Below are 18,634 nucleotides of genomic sequence, written 5' to 3' on the forward strand. Positions count from 1 at the left end.
CCCCACTATACTATAGCCTGACTACTTGCCTACCCAGGTAAGAGACATAAGACTTCAACGAGTACCTATAGCGGCATGCCGTTTTACTGCGTAATGCTTGAAATAGATAATACTTTTCTTTAAACGAAAAACATAACTATACTTATACACACACTGCCATAAAAATAGATTAATTCGTGAATATATTCTTATAACTACCTACCTACCTCTTAAGGTAACTTTTATAAATATTTATAATTAATTACCTATTTATTAGTTTAATTATTTATATATCGTTTAGTCTTTACAATCAAGTACTGTAATCGGTAATCTTGACTTTTGCTAGAACAGGGCAGCTTTGTGAAGTAAGAATTACAGATCCAACCCCAGGGTGTCCTTAACTCAAGCTCAGGGGGTGTCGTAAAGGTACATACTACATAGTCTCGTGCAGGGATTATTCGGGATCGGACAAAGATTTCCTCCAATCAGGCTCGAGCTCTTCTACGCATTTTGGATCCCGAATGGCGTCGACTCCATCTAGAACGTAGGTTGAGGCTAGTCCGTGCCCTGAAAGACAAGGTATTATGGAATCTCGTCGACAAATTGCGGGTTCGCAAGCCCAAAGTAGCTAGTTGGTATCAGGGCAACTGCGGCACGGTATTGTACGAGACGTTGCAGGAGAGGTTATTCCAGAAAACGCAAGGGATATCTCAGAAAACGCGAGATGGAGCTAGAGTTGTGCTTGGCCTTGGTAACTCCCGTTTTTAGTGTCCTCCTTTAGTTTGTAGCTCATAGCTACCTAATTTTATCAGGTAATCCTTTTTGTCTGTATAAATTTCGCATTCACTTACACTGTCTCCTTTCCTCCTATTTCTACTAACCGCCTTTCCGCGTTCTTTTTGCAGCGGCACAATTTTGATCCAGGGCACGATGGTGTCTACGCAGCCCAGTACTGGTCAGTCCAGTACCATCGGCGGCAGTGTCAGTAGCCAAGATGTCAGTAGAGCCAGTATCAGTAGCGCGCCGACGCCTATGCTGGATAATACTGCGTGTCCTGCAGTAGCGTCAAGTGAGCCTGTGACCGAGTCCACGTCGAACGGAGAGAAAGTAGTAACGGATGGGTCCCAGGCTGAAGCAGTCCCCGCCGGTGCAGATTTGGAAGATTCTGACCCCAGACTGCCCCAAAACTGGTCTCGTACGCGGAGGTGGTTCATCATAATCGTCCTGTCCTTGATGTCCTTGATGGTGTATGTTCCAAGTATCCTTGTGATGGTGATAGCAAGGTGTGCTAATGCCAAATGCTTAGTTCCATGTCTCTCGTCATCAACGCTCCTGCAAGCACGTCTATCGAGAAGGAGTTCAACAATTACGACAACTTTCTTTCAATCTTCTACATTACCGTTCCTAACTTGGGCCAAGTCGTGTCAGCCTTCTATGTTGGCCCACTGTCCGAGCGTTTCGGACGTGTGCCTGTCTGTCACTTCTTCAATGTCCTGTTTCTCATCTTTACCATGATCGCAGGATTCAGCAACAGCTTTAGCATGATCATTGTCTTCAGATTTTTAGGTGGCGCGTCCATCGCCTCTATTGGCCTGAATCCCTCCATCACGGGGGATCTCTTCGCTATCCACGAGCGTGGATCCGCCATGTCAATAACAAGTCTGATTCCCATCCTTGGCAGTGCCGTTGGCCCCATTGCTGGGGGATATATCACGCAGTACCTCAACTGGCGCTGGACGTTCTGGATAATGGCTATCCTCACGGCGGCTCTGATGCCTGTCCTAGTCATTGTTATGAGAGAATCGTATGTCCCGGTAATACGCCGAAAGGCACTCAAGAAAGCTAGCCTTAACAAGGAAAAAGTCAAGTCGCCACCAAAGTACTTCACAGGGTGGAACATGACAACAGTCAAGACGCTTGCCCTGCTCGTGGTACGCCCCTTCATCATCTTAGGAAGTTCCCGCATTGCAGTGCTTATGGCGGTGTACGTTGGAGTCATATTCGGTTACCTCTCCCTTCTAGCTTCTACGAACGCCACCGTCTTCCAGGAAGTCTACGGATTTTCCGAGAGTGAATCCGGTCTTATCTACATTGCTACAAGTAAGTCTAAAATCCCTATCCCGGCTTTAGCAATAAACCAACATTCACAGCTATCGGCACAATTAGCGGAATGGTCATGTGCCGCTTCACCCTCGACTTTTTCTTATTACGTGGCTTTTCTATGAAGAAGCCAGACGAGAATACTACGCCGCACCCTGAAAACCGACTGATTCCCACCATCCCTGCCATGGTAGCCTTCCCTGCTGGCCTCCTGATTTATGGGTGGTCTCTAGAGAAGCAATTCCACTGGATCGTTCCCGCCCTGGCCACCGTGTTGTACGGGTTTTCTTTATCGAGTAGCGTCACACCCATCATGAATTACCTCGTCGATATCTTCGGCGAACGCTCGGCCTCCGCCGTCGCGGCTTGCCTTCCTCTGCGTTACATAGGCGGGGCCTTCTTGCCAGTCGCTGCTCCATATTTGTACGAAAGACTTGGCTATGGGTGGGCCAACACATTATTGGCATTTATACTAATCGCCATTGTACCCGTGATATTTTTGGCGATTGTAAGACCACATAGGGTAGGGGTCCCGGCGACGGCCGCGCGGTGAGTAAACGGACCTCATACCTCATACTACGAAATCGATTGTCCTTACTAGATCAACTTTTGCGACGATGTCTAAACGGTATAATGGATCACGGGTGATGGATAATGGGTAAATGCATTAGTTTAGCTGACGTGAGCTGTACAAGATTATAGAGATCTAAACGTCAAATCTAACTTGCTGTGCATTTTTGTAGATCTTGAGCTACTTGGGTATATAGACAAATATTATAAGAGTACATATCCTACCTACATTTGGACCTTAGTCGTCGATTTTTTTTTTTTCTTTCAGTGCTCGATTCCGCAAACCGCCAAATAGGCTAAACGGAGATCTCGTACGGATAGTGAAGTAAGAGCTAATGACATATTCACCATCTTTGGTTATAAGAACTGAATCAAAAGTACAAATTAAATTAACGACACATGTTGTTCTGTTGATATTACGATATACGATATTACGTCAGTATAATGATGGCATTAGACGGTCAAGGAATTAGACAATCAGGTTTTTGGCTTGGATGAGCTAAGCCGCCAGGTTTAAGATCCTATATTCTATACGCTATTCTATACGCTAATCTATACGCTAGTATAGGTAGTCTTCGCAGATCCATGCCGATGAGGTAGCTTATTAAGATCAGATTCAAGGATTTACAACCTTGCTAAAGCCATGCGGTTCCAAAGGTTTTCAGTTCAGCTGAACCGCAAGACTTCACATGTGGAGAAATCGGTGAACCTTACCTTATAAAGTAAAGATTCAAGAGTGGAACTACCAGGATTTAACATATACAACCCGGAAATCTCCAACTTTGCCTTCTCCAATTTCCTTAGTTCGCTTTGATACATAGTACGACTTACCGAAGCTCGAAGATGACTAAGCAGAAAATACCTAGGTGAGATTACATAGTCCCGCTTGTGTAACCTGACATATAACATTTCATACCTTCTCCTGACGAATACTTGTTAGTCGCTTTAGATCCTCGTATCTACGATCACTTTGATTGGGGAATAGTGATAACACCAAACAAGCCTCGTATAGCGTGCTCGAGGTCACCGTCTAAGTGGCGTATATGTTCATGTGCTTATGTGGCGCATGGTATTAGTCTTAACTTAAACTTCACTGCCTTGACTTTATGTGTCCTGGTGTCTCGACTTCTAGAATAATGGAGCTTTGATCCTTGTCGAACATGCCGTATACTGGGCTGACTACCTCCTAGGTATTGTATGCATTGCAACATCAACCGGGTAGGGTACCTACATAAGGTGTGCAGGCGTAAAATCTGCAACGATAATTGTACCCATTTTCGGCATATTCTGGGGCGCGGAATTCAACCGCACTAGTATAGCTCATCAGCAATAAGATGGCACAGCGATATCTCCCACGTTTGAAAGCTATTACCAATGTTTCAAGATATGGTGCAATAAGACGCTAGATTGGTTGATAAGTACTTCTTAATACTGTGCCGCAGCGGAGGTTTAACTCCCGAGTACTAAACTTCATTCTCAATGCAAATACATAAGCGCTGCTACCCTGTTCTACCTTTTGAAATTACCGGGTAGATATAAGCGGAGTCTAAATAATAATCATCTCGATTCCGATTGGTCTAAAGGTAAGGCTTCTTCAGCTGACCTCAGTGGGGCTTCCCCGCACCATTCTTCGAATTCGAACTGACAAAAGATTAAGCCAATTTAAGCTAGCAAACGGCTAGGAGACCGGCATTAGCCTCGGAAATCCGCGGACAAGCCAAAGAGGCGAGAGAAAAAGCGGGCCAATGTAAGATCGGGCCGTGCCGGCTCAAGAAGGGTGCGCATCCTGTTCAGATCATAAGCGGCTAAGCTTTTAACCCACATGCATCTCTTACATAGAAGAGGCTTATTTTAATGTACGCCAAGCCCATGGCCACATGCACTTCGAACACGGGAGCAATGAATGTTTACCTCTGACTGTAGTTCTAGCGCAATTAAACAAAGGCCGACTAAGGTGCGCTTAAGAGTAGGGGACGACCTTAGAGTAAACTTAATGTTTTTTAGTCAATAATTTCAAGCATGAGAATAAAATAGATGCCTGTATAGTCAGGTATCTACCTGTAAAACGTTCAGGGACGGCCCGAATAAAGCTTGCTCTTTAATCTTCGACGCCAGCACGCTACGAGCCCCACTTATGAAGACATCGAAGTACCTAATATTCCAAATTACATGTACTCCTTTATTTTGAACATTAGGGGGTATACCTTTTTTCTCGTAAGGCTATCGCTTCCACTGTTTTAAGTATTAACACCTATATTAAGATTGGCTGAAGAAAACAATTCGCGTTGAACTTAAGAATATATTATGCCAATTAAGCGGATATTTACGACGTGCTTATAATGGGCGTCCAAGTAACCGAGAACTTATACGATATTGCACCAATTAGGATGCTAGAATGGTAGATCACGACTTAATGAAAATTTCTTACATATTTTGTGATAAATGATATCGACAGTCTCGGGTAATGCATCCGCCGTGTACTAAAATAACAAGATTTCAAATTCCCCATCCTAGGTATAAGATTCTAGCTACGGTAGGGCACACTGAATAAAGACACCCCCTCCCCATGTATCGTCTTGGAACTAACAAGGACTATCGTAAAACTGGCCATCGGAGTCTATAGTTCGGACGAAGTGGCTTAAACTAAGTTGCAAACTGGAGTTCGCACGAGGAGCTCCCCTGTCAAGCAAAGACCCTCTCTTACAAGATCAGGGGCTCTGATAACACACCGCCCCTTATTTACGATCTGACTGCCCTCAGAACTTGGTAATCACTAATGTAATGCAACTATTACATGTCGTACAATGTCCTATCCGTTCGGAAGTTTCCTTCTTTGACCCTGTAATCGTCTGCCTTAACTATCTAGCATTACTAGCGTGGAACTTGATGCACTTGCTGCACGTGCATGTTGCAGTAGGAGCCTAGGCCCTGTGATGCTTTCTTGGACGAAAGTGATGCTATTCGTGTACGCGTCTGGGGAGAGAAATGGGTTAGAGGAGAGGCGCATATCCTCCGTTGTCGGTAAAGGTGAACGACGTTCAATATAGGATCTCGATAGGGTCCCTCGTAGTATTCAATGAATCTAGAGAATTATTCACAAAATTCTTCGAATCTTGTAGTATTAGCAAGTAAAGCTCACCACTAGGTCTTAGACTCGCGCCGCATCTCCAAACATGACCTTTCTGCCCCAGTACGTGCCTTTCTATGTTACGAATAGAAGCCCTCTATTTTGAATCTCTAGGTTATTAACTCATAGATGGAACAGCGACAAGATCCTCATAGCAAACCGCGGCGAGATAGCTGTGCGCATTGCTCGGGCCGCGAGAGAGCTCTCGCTTCCATCGATTGCTATCTATGCTCACGAGGATCGTTATTCGGATCACTATCGAGGTAATTACGAATCATACTCGCTAAGGAGCATGGTTTCTAGCTATTTACAAAACATTGAGTGACGCTAACATATCGGGGTGTAGCTGCGGACGAGGCCTATCTCCTAGGCGAAGCAGGTGAACTTGGACCACGGTGAATACACTTCTTGTCCATCTGTAAAATTTTCGACTCGAATCTAACTAGTAATCACACAACTTTAGGGGCGCATACTTAGATATCGAACGAATTCTGCAAATTGCGAAGAAACATGGAGCCACCTTGATGTAATCTAAACTTTTCACGCTGGCAGCAAGTGACGGGCGATGATCGTTAACTTATATTCTTAGACATCCTGGTTACGGATTTTTGGCTGAAGACTCCAATTTTGCGCGCGCGATTGAGGAAGCTGGTCTAACATGTGAGTTTCAGTCGCAAATTATCTCGAGGATTGCTCTTTTTCTTTCTTTCTTTTTTTTTTTTTAAAAAAAAAAAAAGACTCGAATATCTAACATTTTGACATGTAGTTATCGGACCTCCCGCCAACGTTCTAGACGGATTCGGAAATAAGATATCGGCTCGTAAGCTCGCGACGGAGTGCAATGTCCCCACAATTCCGGGCTTAAACCACGCTGTTTCGGAGATCTCGGAGATAGAAGACTTTGTTTCGAAGTAAGCGAATAATCATTCATACATTCAAACCGCGCAAGCAAGGGCATAAGTTTAACCCTAGCTGCTTTCTAGGCATGGATTCCCCGTGATAATCAAAGCATCACATGGCGGTACGTTATTTTGCGCTAATTCTTATCCTACAATTAATTCCCTGCTAATCGTGATTTTGAAAAGGTGGTGGCCGCGGGCAACGAATACTTTACGGAGATCCTTCTGAAGATATAACCAACATCCTCTCCGAAGCACGTTCGGAAGCTAAAGATTCATTCGGCGTCGACGCAGTATTCGTTGAAAAATTCTTACCTAGCCCGAAACACATCGAAGTCCAAATTTTGGCCGACAAACATGGCAATGTCGCTCATCTGCTCGAGCGGGATTGCACAATCCAGCGAAAGCACCAAAAGATCGTTGAACTTGCTCCGGCTGTGTCCGTTTCTAAGGAGACGCGACAGAAGATGCATGATGCGGCAGTGAGGTTATCGAAATATGTTAAATACGGTATGTGATTGGTCAATTTATTTTCCAACCCCGAATATTCCTATTTGCCCCTTCTATGCCAAAGCCCTGTAATACTCTCATGAAACTGACACTCGGTTGAACAGAAAATGCCGCAACTGTCGAGTTCCTAGTGCAAGGTGATGACTTCTACTTCATCGAAGTCAATCCGCGAATGTAAGTGATATCCGTTGGTGTGGGCATAAACTAGTAATCTAGTATGCTAAACATATTACATCGTGAAGTCAGGTAGAGCATACAGTGACAGAACAGATACTCAACGTTGATCTGGTCCAAGCACAAATACGTATTGCACGGGGCGCATCTCTTACAGATCCCCTCTTGGGTATCGACTTGGCTCCTGAAACTCGTAGCGTTGCGATTCAATGTCGTATCACGTCAGAACAACCTTCCTTAGGCAAGTCATTTTTTCTAGAAGGAAAGCCCGCATTTAATTAACCATATATACCTATATAGGCTTCGTGCCAAGTTGCGGGACGATCGCTCATGCCCAGCTTCCCGGTGGACCGGGTGTGAGGATCGACGGGTACAATTTATTTGCGGGCGCTGAAGTTACACCCCACTATGACCCCTTGCTATTCAAATGCATTGTCCAAGCAAATGACTTGCAGCATGCAAGTGCTAAGATGCTCGGCGCATTGAACGCAACCCAGATCGCCGGCGTAGAGACTAATATAGACCTACTACGACACATCCTGGAAGACCCACGATTTGTTAAGCAGGAATTCTTCACACGATCTCTAGACAGCGACGTCATTTTGACTAAGCCCTCAGTACAGAATGAAGACCCAAGCGACCAAAAGCTCATCACATTTTTTGCCGAGAGTCTGATTAACGGGACGCAAATCCAGGGTCAAATTGTAAGTAATCGACATTCAGCCAGTGGCATACTTTACTTTAATACTAATAATCCTTAATTTATGCAGGGTAAACCAGAGTCTCTAAGAGAAATCGAATTGCCTATATTGAAGGAAAGCAGCTCGCGAAAGCTTCTTCATAACAACGTACGCCATTCGGACGGTTGGCGCAGCGTTCTTTTAGCAGAAGGCCCAAAAGCATTTGCCCAACAAGTTCGGAGACATCCGCGTATTCTTCTCTCGGATACGACATGGCGAGACGCGCAGCAGTCTCTCTTAGCGACACGTATTCGTACTGTTGACTTTGCGAAAATCGCACCGGCTACGAACATTGCGTACCGACAAGCGTACAGTCTCGAATGCTGGGGTGGAGCAACATTTGATGTTGCTCTGAGATTCTTGCATGAGGATCCGTGGAAGCGACTGGTGAGAAGCTCAACCCCTGTCTCCTCCTCGTAACCAATTTGGAAAATTCAAGGGAAACTAATAAAAGCTAATAGGCGACCCTTCGCAAACTGGTTCCAGATGTGCCGTTTCAAATGCTACTGCGAAGCGTTAGCGGCCTTGCATACTCAGCGTAAGCAACTCAAACCTACTTCGATGTAATGAAGCCAGTCACTTATGTGCATGTATTAGGGTCCCGCACAATTTCCTAGAGTATTTTGCTTCACAAGCTGTGGAAAATGGAATCGACATCATCCGAGTCTTTGACGGCCTAAATGATGTGGCCAATCTTACGGTAGCCATCGACGCGTGTTTACGCGCTGGCGCAGTAGTTGAAGCCGCGATTCTATATACCGGAGATATGTTGGATCCAGATTGCAAGTATTCGCTCAACTACTATATTGACCTTATAGATTCCTTAGTGGCAACGGGGGCGCATATAATTGCGATCAAATCTATGTCCGGTGTGATGAAACCCGAAGCGGCTAGGCTGTTGGTCGGTGCAATTCGATCCCGCCACCCCTTCCTCCCAATCCATGTTCATACGCACGACGCAGCAGGTATGTGTACAATCTGAATATTACAGGTGTTGAATGGAGATATTCTAACAGTTGGCAAATAGGAACCGGTGTAGCTACTATGCTTGCATGCGTTGAGGCTGGCGCTGATATCATCGATGGTGCAACGGATAGTATGTCCGGCACAACGGCCCAACCTGCCATGAGTGCTCTTATTGCTAGCCTTATGGGTAGGAAGGACGAAGGAGAGCTAGACCTTGACCATGTCCGTGCCGTAGACAGCTACTGGGCCCAGTTGCGTCTCCTGTATGCTGGCTTTGATGCCAAGATCTCTGGGCCAGACCCGGACGTATATCTCCATGAGATCCCAGGTATGACAATAAACAAATAAGTAGCTAAACCAAGGTAACTAACATTGTGAATAGGTGGTCAGCTGACTAATCTCATGTTCCAGGCCCGAGAGCTTGGACTGAGCAACCAATGGAAGGAGACTAAAGCAGCATTCATCGCTGCGAATCTCCTTCTTGGAGACATCATCAAGGCAACACCTACCTCTAAAGCCGTTGCCGATCTGGCGCAATTTATGGTCAATTCCAATCTCAGCCAAGAAGACGTCATCGCCCGTGCTGGTTCACTGGACTTCCCAGACTCAGTCCTTGATTACTTTGAGGGTTTGATGGGCCAGCCTTTCGATGGCTTCCCAGAACCTTTCCGTACTCAGGTCTTGGCTCGTGCTGGAAGAAAGAAGATTGAAGGCCAAGCATCTGCTCGCCTCCCGCCGGTCGACTTGGAGAACGTTAAGCAGAAGCTGACAGCAAAATATGGCGACTCAATCACCGAGACTGACGTTTGCAGCTACGTCATGTTTCCTGATGTCTTTACTGAGTACCGCACATACTTAGCGCGATATGGCGACATAAGCTCGCTTCCTTCGCAACAAGTACTTGCCCCGCCTAAGATCGGTGAGGAGTTAGAATGCCCTACCCCTAGTGGTCGGCTCGTACGCGTTAAGGTGGTGGCGGTACAACCACTGGCTGAAGGCGAAGAGATCTCTCCGGATCGTACTGTTTTCTTCCGTGTCGATGGCAAACACCGACAGGCCACAGTACGAGATTTATCGAGTAAGTCTTTACGTTTTATCTCTTGTATACTTCCTGATACTATATCCCATTTCCGTCACTCCACCTATTTATCTTTAACTTGTTACTAACAGTGGCGTAGTCCAAATTGGATCAAAGCGTCGACAAGCGGATCCCAGTATATCATCCCAAATGGGCTCTCCATTTTCTGGGGTCGTGTCGACGGTTCTTAAAGAAGAGGGAAGTCAAGTTTCACAGGGTGATGTGATCTTGTCTATTAGTGCGATGAAAATGATCATTAACGTCAGCGCTCCGTCTGACGGATTCTTGCGTAACTTGGACGTAGAGGCCGGCGCTTCTGTCGAAAAGGGAGACTTACTGTTTGAAATACTTAGCTCATAGTAGAAAACAAGATAGAAAACAATATATCTATAAATCTCGCCTACCAATCCATAGAAATTCTTAATATTGCGTTCGTAGATGAAGTGTGGATATAAATTTAGCCCTGCGTGATGTTAATTCTTAGATTCGCAAAGTATCAGGCACGAAATACTTTAACCTTAGGTACCTGACTTTACACTAGCAGCCCTAGCGAAAATGACTAACTAAACGACTTCGCACAGTCGCCAATAGCAGGCCCGGCCCGTATCGGACAAAGGTACATGACGGTTACACTACATCATTGAGGGGCTATCAGATCTATCAGATAGGCCAATAGGAAACGGAGCGCGAGCAGCCGAAATAACCTAATGAGGAAATAAATTCAATTGACATGTGACTACGCCATGGTAGTTACTAGACCATATCTGGAATAGCTCCACTATCGTAGGAACCTTGACGTTCCACAACCGTATTCAAACCGTATTCACCACCAATGCCTTGACAAAGACTCTGCTCTACTAGACTAGGGCTTACGACATATATGACTAGGGATTTCAATTACTGCTCAACTTGGTAGGGAGCGTATGCCTTTTTTTCATTATCGTATCCACTTGATAAATAGCTACTACTGTTTACTTAATCTAATAACGAGGAGTATAGCCTACCCTTCACCTATAACTAAGGACTGCTTGACCTAGGGTAGTTTTTTACGACTCCCCGTACAGATCCTCCCGCCTTGACTTGCTGTTGGGGTCAAGGTACGGTACCTCTGCGATACCCACGGCGCGGTGACCGTCTCGTTCGCCTAGCCTATCATAGTCATGGGTCGCAGTATGGAACGTGCTACGGTTGTCCCAGATAGCTGTGGCGGTTAGCTGGCTTCGTTTAAGTCACGATGTCAATGGGAACTTACCAATGTCGTTCTCGTTCTTCCACTTAAAGCGCACCTGGAAGTCGTGGTTTTCTATGAGCGTCTGGGTCAACAGCTTGATGGTCTCTTGCGACTCGTTCTCGTTCAGCTCGTTGATGTACTTGGGGAACGCTGCCGCCGCGTAGATGCTCTTCCACCCCGTGACTGGGTTGGTGCGTACGACAGGGTGCACAGCTGTGAAAGTCTTCCCGACGTTCTTCGGGTTACCACGCGGTCCCTCGAAGATCTTGTCGTTGTGGAACAACAGACCATTAGCGATGTAAGTCGCCGTCAGGCCTTCGAGGAACTTCTGGTACGGCGTTGATAGACGATCGTAAATGTGATAACCGCTGACCCAGAGGGTGTCACCACCATTCTTAGGCAGCAGTGTCAGTCGTAGAGACGAGAAGTCTGGAGGCACATTCTCGAATTGGATATCCGAGTGCCATTGCTGGCTGTGCTTGTTGGCATCCTTGTCTCCGCTGTATACCTTCTTGCGGTGGACCGAGTTGATTGTGCTAATATGCCTGTCTCCTACACCGAACTCGGATGTTTCGTTCAGAATAGGGTGGACATGAAGGCTCGACTCAGCAGGCTTGCCAGTAAGTTCGCCCAGTCTCTGGATCAAAAACTTCTGCTGGTCGTCTGTTAAGTTGTTTTGTGCGCGGAAGAATACAACACCGCGTTGAGCGACTAAGGAGGCGCTAAGTTAGTCCGGTGTCAATCTTTATAGCTCTATTTCTGGTCAACTTACTGGTAATACCCAAATCGCGGATCAACTCATCAGCATTCTGGGCGTTGATAATGTCATCTACAATGTTCACATTGTTGAATTCTCGGCCGATAGCCGGTGTGCTATCCTCATATGAGAATTTCTCAAGGACTCCCGAAAGCTTAAGTGGCTTCGGATATTGAGTCTCACTCTTCCCCAGCGAGCCCATGATGAATTGATGAAGTTTGAAGAAGATAAAGAGGAGTAGTTATGATGGATACAACTAGACAGGTGTCCCTTGTTGGATAGCACGGTAGAGATGCCTTAATATGGTTGATTGATGCCTTTATATATACACCTCCAACTCTAAGAATTGTCCGAGTTCTCGATGTAGTTGCATAGAAGTCGGCCTTCTATCGGCTTCAAGCTGCAAAGGAGTATAATCCCTGCGGTCTTAGTCAAAGACCATCCAGAAACAAGGAATTGGAAGAGGGAAACTTCTGCCTCACCGCTGATATGCTGACCTGCATCAAGAAGCAGCTCTCTAACACTTACTCGACGACAGATGAGGCCCAGTGAACTAGCGCCAAACCTGTGCCGTCGACAACTGACAAACCATGCCGTTTGTTTAGCCGGCTTCTACCGCAGTTAACCATTCTAACAACTCTTTAACACTGTTGACTAGTCCATGAGTTCATACTGTTGCCGTGTCATACGACCTTCGTCCGTGTCCGGCCGGAAGGGGTAGATATTGTCCATTTACACAACTTGTTACGACATGAAATTTCGACGATATATCACTTTAAAATTTATGGTTATATAAAAATATAATAAGTTACAAAAAACAGTATTAAAATTACTATTTCTTTTACTTCAATTTGTATATAATTTAAAAAGTCATATTATTTTTTGGCTAAATAATATTGATCATGATACAAAGTACTTTAGCTACCTCATAACTAAAAAGAATGAATATGAATACGACATGTTACACCAGCATGTCGAATCTTTCAGACTCAGCCCAGGGACCCTAGCCAGTGGGTCAGTATACATTGTACGTAGCTCAGCTCACCTGCACGCCCTGGTACATGCATGCCCGTGCATGCATGAACTAAACTGGGTCCCTATGACTAAGGGGTACGGGTCAAGGGGGGGGTGTAAATAGCTCATGCATTCCTACGGAACTGCAGGATACATGCTCGACGGCATAAAGGACAAACCAATCAAATACTCACCTTACGTATGCATGGGGTATATACCCTATATGGAATTCTATGATCTCGATGGACCAATTGAATAGGTACACCGTGGGTCTAAGTCCAATCCCGTAGGTAATGGACAAGATATCGGAACGAATATTCGTAAGCTGGCGTCTAGGGCTGACCTGTCTTGACGCGTTCTTTGACGATATGGCGGTATGGGGGATGTTCGGAAACCATCCTCAACATTCTCAATATCCCATTTTCTAGGTTCATTCTGGGTCTAGTAATCCTTTGCTTAAAGCAGCGACAATTGTCCTTGAACGCTCGAGCGGACTTGGTTCGGGCCTCGCTCATAATGCCTTGCTTACCATGTTTTGCCGTCAACGGCGAGGCTCCCCGTCGTGTTAGAATAAGGAACGACCTTCCTATTAGAGTCGAGAGGAAAGAATTGTGTAAGAAACTGCTCCGAGCTGGCCTTTTCCTCTCTCACGAATACCTTGGCTCATCTTACTGCGAGAACGGGGAGCGTACTTGCTTTCAACCTGGTTCAGGGGGGTGAATAGTTGTGAGTAGACCAGGCTATGATGCTATCATAGTTTGGGATTCGGCGCTCTATCTTCTATCGTCCCATGACCTGTAAATGGCACGAGACAGGCGTATTATCGGTTTATGCCGTCGTGGCTCGACCAACATATCCGCCGAAATCTATGGCGTTTTCTCCCTTTCTACTGTTTTATCCCCATAGTACTGAGAAGTCCACCCTGGGACCACTGACATAGTAAGAATAGAGCTTCTAAGTATATCAATGGTCTCGTTTAGGTCTCGCTCCTACCACCACATAAGCCTTCACTAATTAAAAGTGCTTCTTCCCATCTCATATATGTATAGGCTCTACAACCAACGGCCATTTTTATAGACGGTGGCCTTTTCCATTGATATTTTACAAAAGTCTTTTACCAATAACTAAGCTTTAATTATTGTCCTTTCCCCAGGAAATTCTAGACATATCGTCATTTTCATGCTGCTACGATATAAGAGCTCATATTACGATAAACCTAAAATCTAAATACGAGTGTATGTATTATAAGATGAAAGTTCATCTTTGGCCGTTCAAAGTTTCCCCCTGATAGATACTTTATGATATATGTAATGGGGATAACTTATATGCTGGATGGACCACCCGTTGCAATCTAACAAGTGACCGAACCTAGAAACTACATTACATCTCCTCCATTCCCATTCCCGAATTTGAATACATATCACTGATCGATACCGCCTTCCAGCTCTTGGTTTTATGTTTTTACACGCTGTCTTAATATATAAGGGTCGGAGAGCCTTCTGGTTACCTTAGACGGTCTTTTAACTCCATGCAAAAGAGGAGATGGGGAAACGGTTGTTTTGATTCTTGGTAAATCCAGACTGAAAGGTGATGAGCTCGATAAATATTCTGGGTATACATAGTATTTAGCGATAATCTCTAATAAATTGTGATCCAGTGTAATATCGGTTTGCTGAGTGTTATTTTGGAGTTTATTTCGATTCGGGTGTTCATGTGATCTAATGACTAATGAATTAAATTGAGTACCTATCTATCTATCTATAAAGGTAAGATTTGAGAAATATCATTATGGCAATCCGTAAGTTTTATTTGTACTTACCAGAAACCTAGATTCGGCAGGGGATATAGCTCCACATTTTACCTCAGGACTTTTTACCCCTTTACGCTAGTATGTGACTGTCATATTGAATCATTAAATTTTAAGATATTATCTTAGGAGTCTGTAGTAAAAAATAGTTATTACTGTAGTTGGTATCTCTAATACAACATGGTACCTTTATGCTCACGAGCTGTATCCAAAAGGTTTAATCCGTATACAAGCTTGAGATCTCAAACGAGCTTAGCATTCAAATATGCCGATGCCCGCCTTTTATCTACTGAATATCATAAAGTACTACTTAGATTAGACTCTCATATTGACTCAGTAAGTCTGACTAGAGGGAGGACCAAACCAATCGGAGCTTTTAATCACAATAGATTGTCATGTAACCTGCTAGGTTTCTAGGTAACAATTTAGGCGCCGATTTTCATTGAAATACAGATTGAAACCCGGTAGGCGGTAGCTCATCGGAAATTTTTTAGCAAAGGTAGTAATTGGATGTCTCTTCCTTCACCACGTGGGCTTCCATCCCTTCACACGCACAGTTGACGCCTCTCATGTGAGCACCTAGCTCGCCCAATCCCTTGACCCCTGATGTTGGGCACATTGGGGGTAACATCGTTGGTGCCTATTTGCCTAAGTACCTACCTATTCATATAATACTTTATTCTATGCTTCTAGCTAATTAAAATACATTTACTCCAACTGCCCATTTTCAAGCTTATTTGGAATTTCCTAATTAAAATTCTTTTTATACACTATTTGACTACACGATAAAGCGATTTTAGTAATGGATATTATAATTCAATATTTGCTTATAAAAAGGGGTCATAATATACTTATTCATTACCATTATAGAAGCTACATTATCCAACACAGTAGCCATAGGCTTAAAATAAGAGGCTAAATTCAACTTGTCCTCTTGATGTGTGAATTTGATTTTACGTTGTTTATCTAAGGTAATATATCGGTTACCCCGATTCTCACCGGGTATCCAGATGATGATAATGATGACGATGATGAATTGACTTACGTCTGGTGGGCGCTTAAAACTATTCGACAGGTAAATGGTTATATAGGTACCTAGGTAATCAATCACTTAACGCGCATTTATAGCTCATGGGAGGTTGATAATACCTTTGTTAAAGGAAAAAGATCTGGAATATTGTTTAACATAATATTCCTTTAAGCGATAACGTTAAAACGCCAGTTTTTGTTAGGTACAGAAAATATTTGGATATACGATATTCAATAAAACATTTGGTAGCATTTACTGTTCATACGATACTGCTTAAATTGAAACCTCTACCAGATTAAGAAGATACCTAGCTATGCCCCAGTAAGATTTAAACCCACTTGCATCGTTTCCCCAACAAACAGAGCTTACCGAGGTGTTAACCGCAAGGAAAGATATGTCCTCGCCAATGCGGCATTCCCGGACCCCTCACATAAGAGGGAAAAGAGGGACAATACTTAAGTATTTTCGAAACATGCTTTAAGTAAGCTGATTTTTAGAGAGGTGGTTATATGAACTGACTATGAGGGAATAATATTATCGTCTTGACGGTATTTCATAGTCTCTCACAATGTCCGGTGACGGAACCCAGAGTAACAAGCCTGCCAGCTTTCAACTCCATCTAGTTGTCGTCGGAGCAGGGTTAGCTGGCCTTGCCGCTGCCATCAGCACACGCCTGGAAGGTCATCGAGTCACGGTACTGGAGAAAACTACTAGGTTAGAAGAAGTCGGTGCTGGACTACAGGTTACCCCTAATGCAAGCCGTTTATTCCATCATTGGGGAGTTTTCGATGAACTAAGTTCCAAGGCTGCCGTCCCATCCTATCTAGCAGTTCGACGATATGACGGTACGCGTATCCTAGCTCGTGATGACCATTATCAAGAGAAGATACTCGAGCGATACGGAGCTCCATTCTGGGACCTCCACCGTGCAGACTTGCAGGAAGCATTAGTGCGTCGTGCTCGCTCACTCGGCGTCGATATTCTGCTGGGTTTTGATGTTCAACACGTTGACTTTCAACGCGCCGCGGTAGTTGCACAAGATGGTCAGAAGGTACAAGGCGATCTAGTTCTTGGTGCGGATGGTTTATGGTCGCGCACGAGAAGTTTCTTGTTACAACAACAGCTAACACCGAAGCCAACCGGAGATCTTGCATATCGAATTATATTGAATCTAGAAGATATAAATGATCCGGAGTTACGGGAATTAGTGTCCAATCCATCTGTCAATTTCTGGATTGGTCCAGAGTCTCATGTCGTGGGCTATTCACTCCGACAGGGTCGCATGTATAACCTTGTTTTACTCCGGCCTGATGACCTCCCAGAACACGTGAGCCGCTCTGCTGCTGATGTGGATGAGATGCGGAAGCTATTCGAGCCGTGGGATCCAATGTGAGTTACCCTTGAACATTGGATTTGGTATATCTTTTACTTACTAAGGCTTATAACAGCTTGAACAAATTGCTAGCATGTGTGAACAAGGTGGATAAATGGCGACTAATGCATAGTAATTATATGCCCTTGATACATTTATATGGGGTATAATTCTAACATGAATGATATTACTTAGTATCCCCCTTAGATACCTGGGTGAATAATGAGGCATCTTTCCTCCTGGCGTGAGTTATTACATTTTCTCTTCATGGCTCCTCATTAGACGCCACTAATTCAGTCGGGCTTAGGGGCGATGCATGTCATCCAATGCTCCCGTATCTTGCACAAGGAGCCAACTCCTCCCTGGAAGACGGTGCTGTCCTCGGTCGGCTACTTAAATACGTAACTAGTCGCGATAAGCTAGCCCCTGCGCTTGGGTTATATCAACAGCTACGAAAGATTCGGGGCGAGGCAATAGCAAAGGAAGCATTAGGTCAGGTCAGTTAGAAAATACATGGAAACGGGAACATTATACACGATATGCTAACTTTCATATAACTAAAGAGAGATTCATTCCATTTACCCGATGGTCCTTCTCAGGAGCAACGAGACGCTATCTTCCTCGAAAATGTGGACAAGGAACCGCCACCACATTTTCCCAGTCGCTGGTAAGATTAAAACAGGACCTCAATTGTATGATAAAATTTATGAAGCTAACGAGCCACGCACACTTAGGACCTGCCCCACAGTGCAGCCATGGCTATATAGCTATGATGCTGTAGCAGAAGCTGATAAGGCTTATGAGACGCACCCATTCTGATTCGCACAGTAGGGTTACTTATAGACACGCACGATACATATACCGTCCATTTCCAACTAAGACTTCGGGCTACATCGGTTTACCCTTGGAGGTAGATGTATGGTATCATTTGTTTAGAGTTTAAAGGCTTACAATATCCAGCCTACTTTCTCCTTTTCTGGGCATTATATGGCGGTAGTTGAACTAAGCCTTATGTAACCTCACAAGACCCGATCTTCTTTGCCATTTATTTGATACTCAATAGTATCAGTTATTTAAACCTAGGTACTTTGTTACAGTTTACATGTCCGAACTATAGTTACAGTTCGTTCAACTTTCTTTGGTAGCGTACATCGCTTCCCAGGTAACCCCCCCTATACATCAATATTAGTATTCATCTTAAATGGTGACAATAACCACGCCTGTGGACTTTAAGGGCCTATTCGAATTCGATCATATTTTAACCAAAGATTGCTTATGGC

At 44.5% G+C, this 18,634-nt stretch overlaps 4 protein-coding genes across 4 annotated transcripts; 3 read left to right on the forward strand and 1 right to left on the reverse strand.

Annotated features, from left to right (window-relative positions):
• Positions 1–1,011: 1,011 nt before the first annotated feature.
• F5Y00DRAFT_256450 (MFS general substrate transporter) lies at positions 1,012–2,632 on the forward strand (the record flags this gene model as incomplete). Its single annotated transcript, XM_048010409.1, has 3 exons — positions 1,012–1,226; positions 1,286–2,079; positions 2,130–2,632. The coding sequence occupies 3 exons, from the start codon at positions 1,012–1,014 to the stop codon at positions 2,630–2,632; spliced, it is 1,512 nt and encodes a 503-aa protein (XP_047859828.1).
• A 3,190-nt stretch (positions 2,633–5,822) lies between these two features.
• On the forward strand, positions 5,823–10,503 carry F5Y00DRAFT_256451 (pyruvate carboxylase; the record flags this gene model as incomplete). Its single annotated transcript, XM_048010410.1, has 17 exons — positions 5,823–5,839; positions 5,915–6,039; positions 6,123–6,171; positions 6,240–6,302; positions 6,366–6,436; positions 6,543–6,687; positions 6,760–6,797; positions 6,862–7,185; positions 7,290–7,359; positions 7,428–7,600; positions 7,660–8,063; positions 8,130–8,486; positions 8,561–8,637; positions 8,697–9,064; positions 9,127–9,393; positions 9,448–10,143; positions 10,244–10,503. The coding sequence occupies 17 exons, from the start codon at positions 5,823–5,825 to the stop codon at positions 10,501–10,503; spliced, it is 3,504 nt and encodes a 1,167-aa protein (XP_047859829.1).
• Positions 10,504–11,189: 686 nt separating this feature from the next.
• Positions 11,190–12,333, reverse strand: F5Y00DRAFT_267106 (taurine catabolism dioxygenase; the record flags this gene model as incomplete). Its single annotated transcript, XM_048012032.1, has 3 exons — positions 11,190–11,344; positions 11,396–12,085; positions 12,147–12,333. 3 exons carry the CDS (start codon positions 12,331–12,333, stop codon positions 11,190–11,192), a joined length of 1,032 nt encoding a protein of 343 aa, XP_047859830.1.
• Positions 12,334–16,288: 3,955 nt separating this feature from the next.
• On the forward strand, positions 16,289–18,434 carry F5Y00DRAFT_249988 (putative monooxygenase). The gene is made up of 6 exons (XM_048009668.1): positions 16,289–17,371; positions 17,431–17,486; positions 17,550–17,598; positions 17,662–17,851; positions 17,918–18,021; positions 18,089–18,434. The coding sequence occupies exons 1-6, from the start codon at positions 16,551–16,553 to the stop codon at positions 18,171–18,173; spliced, it is 1,305 nt and encodes a 434-aa protein (XP_047859831.1). The 5' UTR covers positions 16,289–16,550; the 3' UTR covers positions 18,174–18,434.
• Positions 18,435–18,634: the final 200 nt, after the last annotated feature.

The sequence above is a fragment of the Daldinia vernicosa genome (assembly GCF_022497035.1).
Source record: "Daldinia vernicosa strain CBS 139.73 unplaced genomic scaffold F5Y00scaffold_95, whole genome shotgun sequence".
Classification (NCBI taxonomy): Eukaryota; Fungi; Ascomycota; class Sordariomycetes; order Xylariales; family Hypoxylaceae; genus Daldinia; species Daldinia vernicosa.